Source organism: Anomaloglossus baeobatrachus, unplaced genomic scaffold, assembly GCF_048569485.1.
Source record: "Anomaloglossus baeobatrachus isolate aAnoBae1 unplaced genomic scaffold, aAnoBae1.hap1 Scaffold_5104, whole genome shotgun sequence".
NCBI classification, from domain to species: domain Eukaryota; kingdom Metazoa; phylum Chordata; class Amphibia; order Anura; family Aromobatidae; genus Anomaloglossus; species Anomaloglossus baeobatrachus.
In genome coordinates, this window is record NW_027444464.1 from 1 (window position 1) to 7,349 (window position 7,349).

Genomic DNA, 7,349 nt, shown 5'->3' on the forward strand with positions numbered 1-7,349 from the left:
ACGATTTTGTTCGGCTAATAATTGAATGGCGTTCTGGAAGGCTGCATTTAGATGCAAGAACTCGGGCGCATAGCTCTTTTCCTGACCCCTATGACGCTGACGCCCAGAACCCAAAGGTGTTCTACTGAGGGCAGCAGTGTCAGAGGGGTGGGGTAGGGGAAAAGCTATCTCATCACCAGCAGCTTCAGGTAATGAAGTCTCACGGGAAGCTCCAGCGCAGGTGGATGGGACAGATGTCGATGGAAGGGAAGGTTCAGATGGGTGGGGTCTGTGCCTGTGTTCCCCAGTGGCGGACTGTTCAGGGATCGCTCCTGTCGGGTTCGATGCAGGCTCCTGAGTGCTGCAGACGGTGCTGTTAAAAAGAGGAAAAACAAAACAATAATTAATTTAATTGCTATACATTGGCACTGACTAAAAAAAAAAAGGCAAAAAAAATCAGACATAAAATATTATACTTTGTACATATTGTGGGGAATATTTACCTTCTGCACACCATAGTTGTCCGGAGGAACGACAACGCTCTAAAGTAACGGTACTTCGATCTGCGTCCTCCGGATCCACTCGGGGCCTGCATCTCTTGATTCAACTCCTTTTTGAAGCGATCCCTGATAGACCGCCACCGCTTCTGAAGTTTGTCACCTGAAAGTGGAAAGCAGAAAGTGGTTAGTATACAACACATTACATCATGCAGCATAACCTACTGAACTGTGAATACTTACGCTGTTTCTTCTGGCCACGAGAATTGAGCTCCCCCCAACCTTCTACCGCTGCGTGGCATACCTCGTCCCAGAGTCGACGGGTTACGATCGAATCAGCGTGGCGGCGGTCAGCCATGTTCCACAGCGGCTCCCTTTCTCTAACTTCATCGATGAGGAGGTCGATGTTGATAAATCCGGCCTCCTCACCGTCAGAATCGGGAGCACGCTGTGATGCCTGTTCAAAGAAAGAAAAAAGAAATTAAAAAAAAAAATAGACAAAAAATCACACTGACATGACAAAAAAAAAAAAATAAATAACTTACACTATGACCACCGCCACCTCGACGACGACCCTGGGACGGTCTTGGGGGAGCTCTATCGTGAGCCCTAGAAGTTGAAGCCTTTAGTGAAGAAAAAAAAAAAAACATTATTTACTTATGTGTTTGGTGTGCTGTGGTAAACAATTCCTGTATGAAACTTACACTCTGACCGCCCGCTCCGTGTATTTCTCCACCCCTTCCGTCCTCTTCTGGCAGCATCTCCTGTGATGTTTCGGCCACCTGTGTAAATGTGGTTTATTTAATAAATTTTTTTTTTTTTTTAAAAAAAAAACCACCCAAAAAAAATAATACCTCAGTTTCTGAGCCGAAGGGCGGGCTACCAGAAGACGACATATTTCACGCACACCAACTTGATGGGCCAAACTTTAACGTCAACACTGCACCTGCAAAAAAAGAAAAAAAAATGTCTAAGTACATGTACGCAGCTCACTGCGGTGATCTGTGGACAGTACTGTGGACATTACCTCAGGAACACTCTCCTCCAAATTCGCACTGGCACCGAATTTACAAAGACCCAGCAAGTGGCTGTCCACAAATTTTAACGTCAACACTGCACCTGCAAAAAAAGAAAAAAAAATGTCTAAGTACATGTACGTGTGGCGCCCCTGACCTGGTCAGGCACCACTGAGTACTGCACCCATGCTGGGGACAGTACAATACAGGTAATCCAGAAGGCTGACAGGGGTGTGGAACACAGGCGCATAGTAATCAGCTCTCACACATGTACCCATGAGAGGACCCCTGGGGATCCCAGGAGGGGGAAAAGCCTTGACCTTCACTGGAATAGTGGAGGGGGCCAAAAGCCTCCATCTCCTCTCAAGGGGTGTGGTAAGAGAATCTGGTTGCTAGGTGGCGTAGGCAAGAACAGGAGAGGAGGGGCAGTGAGTCAGTTAGAGGAGAACTCCAGAGGGCTCAGTGAGGAGCAGACCTGTGGGGTTGATGCTGTCTAACAGCGCCCGCGCAGTGGCTACTGACGGGGGAGAACGGTCAACTAGGAGTGCTGCCTGAAAGCCAGCTTCAGCTAGAGAGAAAGCACGGAGTGGGAAGTAAGGAGACTGCTAGAGAGCACCAGGCCCAACCGGGCGGCAGATCCCGAAGCGAAGATAGATCCAGCTTTCTTCTGCTAAACCTGCCGGTGTGGGGCTCTCAAAGCCCACACCACAACACCACAAAAGCCGCAGCCACGTAACCGCAGTGAGGGCCCATAGGTCACAGGAGGCAAGTGTGGCGCCCTAGGACCTGGTCGCCACAGCAGCATTGCCCTCCCAAAGGGTTAATGCTGAGCCTGGAGGTAATTGGGAGATCCATTGGCCAGCAGGTTTAACACCCAACACAGTTCTCCCTCCGGCCAGCAGGGGGAGCTCTGAACCTGGAATTCCAGGGAGCCTTCCTCTACCTGACCAGAGGGAGGAAGTGCAGCCAGTCTGTAGGGAGTAGTGGAAGTGAACAGACGCAGAGTGAGCTGTCCTGTGAATCTGGGGCCTAGAGCTGGAGCAGCTTGGCCCAGAGAAGCAGGAATAGCTGAGAGGCAGCAGAGAGACTCAGACATCGGAGTCTGTGGTTGCCAGGGTATAAAATCCGCCCCTGGTAGCCGAGTCCGAAGGGCAGGAGAGCTGCAAGCCCCTGGCCCAGAAACATCCAAGGTACAGCTGCAGCATCAGGGCCCGGTGTGGACTCCAGCGGAGAAGCACCAGAGAGAGGGTCTGCGCAGCCACCTACAGAAAGAAGGGACGTGCCATCGGTCCCAGCAGCAAAGAGGGCCATTGCTGGATTCAGAGAAGCAGGGTCCTATCATCACAAAGCAAAGTACAGGAGTAGGCCTCATACTCAGCTGGCCAGAAAGATCATCCCAAGTACTTCCAGGCCGACCGGATCCCCATCACCACCTGTAACGGTCTCCCAGGACTGGACTGTTCCCAGAGTAAAAGAGGAGAAGGTAAAGAGACTGTTGTTTGTGCCTGGTTCTTTCCTCGCCTGTCGGCCCTGCACCGTGTTAGCCACACAACACCATAGACTTTCACGGGCACCAACTGTATCCCGGGGCATCGCTCCACCTGTGGGGAGCAGTAACATCATAGCTGCCATAACATCACCCCGGAGTTCTCCCATAGCAGCGGCGGCTTAATAGCCGCATACCACAGGTGGCGTCACGAACATTAACTTCAACTCATCAGCCACATATTCAACTGACACCCACCAGGGCCACGGAGCCGGGCCCAGCCACCACTGACTACCACCGGACTAGTCCGGCCCGGCACCGGGTGTCCCCTAGCCCTGGGGTGGGCGAGTCAACTTTTGGCGTCACGAACAGGATTTCGTGCCCGGTTCCACCGGGTACTGTGCGCCTGAATAATTGCGCTTTAAAGACTGTATTACTGCGTGTTTCACTGTTTGAAAACTGCCGCCGCCATTATCCTCACTGAGCGCAGGAAGAAGGGGGGCGTGCCTGACAAAGAGCGCGAAGGGAGCGCGCCATCAGAGCAGAGCGCTGTTAACCCCGCGCGACCCGGAAGGAAATTTGAAAAGTGAACGGAGCCTGGTAAGGTTCACTAAGGGGGAGGAAGATGTCCGACGCAGAGGGAGGGCAGGTGGCTGCCATAGCCCGAGACGCCGCAGCGCCCGCCGAAGCGATCCCTGTCGCCGTCGCCCCATCCCCCGCTGTAGCGCCGGTAATGCCGATCACCATGCCGTACATACCGGGCGCAGAATGGCTGCCGCAGTATTCCGGGGAGTCCCATACCTTGAGCGACTTCAGAGAAAGCCTGCACAGCTTATTCCGGGTGTATCCGCTGACTGAGAGCCAGAAGGTGGGCATATTGATGGGACAGCTAGCCGGCGCAGCCCAGCGTGAAGTGAAGTCCTGGCCTGATACAGATAAAGGGACAGTAACCCAGATACTGGCCAAGCTAAAGAGTACTTTTGACACCCGCACCGCAGCAGAGATAAAGATGAGATTCTTTGGGTGCAAGCAGCGGCCCACAGACAGCATAAGGGACTATGCCTTAAACCTGCAGGAGGCCCTGAAAGCGGTTAAACAAGTGGACCCAGAGAGTGTACGTGAAGAACACAAACTCCTAACTGAGCAGTTCATAGAGGGGCTCCTGTCAGATGCCCACAGGACCCAGCTGCGTATCATGGTCCTGCAGAACCCTGCTCTGGACTTTGCAAAGTTTAAGGACCAGGCCATCCGGGTACTGAGAGAATCTACACCGAATGACCCAGTGCCCCTCCGGCCTCTTGCTATCACGTACCCCGGGGTGGTGCCTGCAACACGAGCCACTGCAGGGGCTGAGGCGCAGTCCCTGGATAAGGATCCCACTGCAGAGCTCAGACAGCAGTTCCAGGAGCTGACCAAGACTGTAGCTGCCCTTGCCAAGATCGTGCAGTCCCTACAAGTGACCCCATCGCCTGCAAAAATCGAGTTGGCCTCCAGCCCAGATGACGTCCCATGGATGCGACAGAGGAGGGTTCCGCCGACCCGAGGCAGAGACACAGACCGGTATGATTCAACGGGACAACCGATCTGCCGCCGCTGCAGCCAGGCGGGCCACATTGCACGATACTGTCCTTTAAATGGGCCGAGCCTGGGGCCAGGAGCCGACCCCCAGGTGTAAGGAAGCCCGGCTCAACCCCCAGCCGCAGCAAGTATGTGGGAGGACGACCGGTCCTTCCTATTGTGCTGGATGGGATCCCTTTGAATGCCCTCCTGGATACTGGGTCCCAGGTAACGACCATCCCCTATAAACTGTACAAAAGATATTGGGCTGATTCAGACATTGACCATGGCCCAGATGATGATTTAACAATTGTGGCCAGTAATGGTCAGCCCTTACCTCAAATTGGGTATAAAGAAGTAACCATTAAAGTGGGGCGGGTGGAATTGCCATGTCAGGGGATGATAATTGTAGATATTGATCGCAAAGAATCTGACCCGCTGGTAACCATTGGTACAAATGTGATAGAAAATTGTATTGCCGAAGTGATAATTTTGTTGCAGCAGGCGTCTGAAACTGCCAGCTCCGGGCAGCAGCGTGCCCTACAGAGGGAGATCAGAGCCCTGATGAGGAGGCAGCAGGTGGAGCTGGCCGGAGGAGAAATTGGCAGTGTGAGGGTAAGTGACCCCCTACCCATTGCAATACCCCCAAGAAGTGAAATGTTGATATGGTGTCGGGCAGCAATAGGCCTCAAGGGTCAGGATTACCATGCCTTGGTAGAACCGGTGTATTCAGACAGTAGGCCTGGAGTCCTGATAGCCAGAGGGGTAGCAGACGTCCGCAAGGGGAGAGTGCCCATCCGTGTCCTGAATTGTGGGGAGGAGGAAGCCAAATTGCCCCGGTACGCCACTGTAGCAAAACTGTACACTGTCAGCAACAACACCATCAAAGCAGTGGAACCCTTGATCCCGTCCGACCAGGCGGAAGACAAGGGCTCCAAGGGGCAGCTGGAAGACTGGTGCCAAAACTTACATGTGGGCACCGACTCCACCCCCTCACACCAAAAGAATGGGGTTTACCGGGTGGTACAGGAGTACGAGCGGGTCTTCAGCAAACACCCCCTAGATTTTGGGCAGGTGAAAGGGGTTAAACATCAAATCCCCACGGGTGATCATCCTCCCGTTAAAGAGAGATACCGCCCTGTACCCCCCGCACAGTATCAGCGTGCCAAAGAAATGTTACGGGAAATGAAGGAGGCTGGGGTTATCAGAGATAGTTGTAGCCCCTGGGCAGCTCCACTAGTGCTCGTAAAGAAAAAGGATGGTACAATGAGAATGTGTGTAGATTACAGGCAAATTAACCGCATTACACATAAAGATGCTTATCCCCTACCCAGAATAGAGGAGTCACTAACAGCCTTAAAGTCAGCTAACTATTTCTCCACCTTGGATCTCACCAGTGGGTATTGGCAGGTTCCCGTGGCAGAGGCGGACAAGGAGAAGACTGCATTCACGACGCCGATGGGCCTCTGCGAGTTCAACTGCATGCCATTCGGGCTCTGCAACGCCCCAGGGACATTCCAACGGTTGATGGAGTGCTGCTTGGGCCACCACAACTTCGAAACCGTGCTGTTGTACCTGGATGACGTCATAGTCTACTCCAAGACTTATGAAGACCACCTGAAGCACTTAGCAGAAGTGTTCGAGTCTTTGTCAAAATATGGCCTGAAGATCAAGCCGTCCAAATGTCACCTCTTGAAGCCAAAGGTACAGTACCTGGGTCATGTGGTCAGCGCAGAAGGTGTGGCACCTGATCCGGAGAAAGTCACCGTAATCAAGGACTGGCCAAGACCCACCACGGTAAAGGAGGTGCGGCAGTTCCTTGGGCTGGTGGGCTACTACCGAAGGTTCATTGATGGTTTCACCAAGATAGCAGCGCCCCTTCAAGATCTCCTGGTGGGCCAGCCAAAGCAGGCTAAGAAGCAGAGCCCTCCATTTGAATGGAACAGCCAACTAGAAACCTCCTTTGTCCAGCTGAAAGGGGCTCTCACGGGAGAAGAAATTCTGGCCTACCCTGACTACAGCCAGCCGTTTGTACTGTATACAGACGCCAGCAACGTGGGCCTGGGAGCCGTTTTGTCCCAGGTGCAGGGAGGCAGGGAGAAGGTGATAGCGTACGCCAGTAGGAAGCTTCGGCCCACAGAAAGGAATCCAGAAAATTACAGTTCCTTCAAGCTGGAGTTCCTCGCTATTGTTTGGGCAGTGACTGAACGCTTCAAACACTATCTGGCGTCGGCCAAGTTCACCATCTTCACGGACAACAATCCGTTGACACACCTGGCAACAGCCAAGTTAGGGGCGTTGGAACAGCGATGGATGGCCCGGCTGTCTAACTTTGACTTTACCATCAAGTACCGGGCTGGCAAGAAGAATAACAATGCTGATGCGCTGTCCAGAATGCCTCACTTATCCGAATCTGGAGAAGACCTGGATGAACTCGAAGAGATAGAGTTACCGGCTTTCCATCATCAGGGCGTTTCCCAGTGTGAGCATGCTGTGGGAGTGAAGCGCTCGAGCCAACACGAGGTCCCGGTTAACCCATTACTCCACCATAATTGGGAAGAGACACAGAACGGTGACCCGGCGGTGCGATTGGTCAAAGAAAAGCTAGCACAAGCTGAGACTCATCTTGGTCCAGATGCTCCAGAAGAAGCCCAGCAGTTGTGGAAAGAGAGGGGACGACTGTTCACCTACCAAGGCAAGCTCTGCAAGAGACACGTCAACTGGCGAACAAATGAACTTGTCTGGCAGATCGTGGTTCCGCAGAGGGATGCTCCAATGGTCCTAGCAGCTTATCATGATAACGCAGGCCACTTT

General features: G+C 53.0%; 1 protein-coding gene across 1 annotated transcript; it reads right to left on the minus strand.

Moving 5' to 3' along the window:
- Positions 1-15: 15 nt before the first annotated feature.
- Positions 16-1,249, minus strand: LOC142282560 (uncharacterized; the record flags this gene model as incomplete). Its single annotated transcript, XM_075332992.1, has 5 exons — positions 1,181-1,249; positions 1,022-1,099; positions 720-933; positions 483-639; positions 16-352 (listed from the first exon to the last, which is right to left on the minus strand). Coding segments are annotated over exons 1-5 (843 nt in total), but the record flags the coding sequence as incomplete, so codon positions are not given.
- Positions 1,250-7,349: the final 6,100 nt, after the last annotated feature.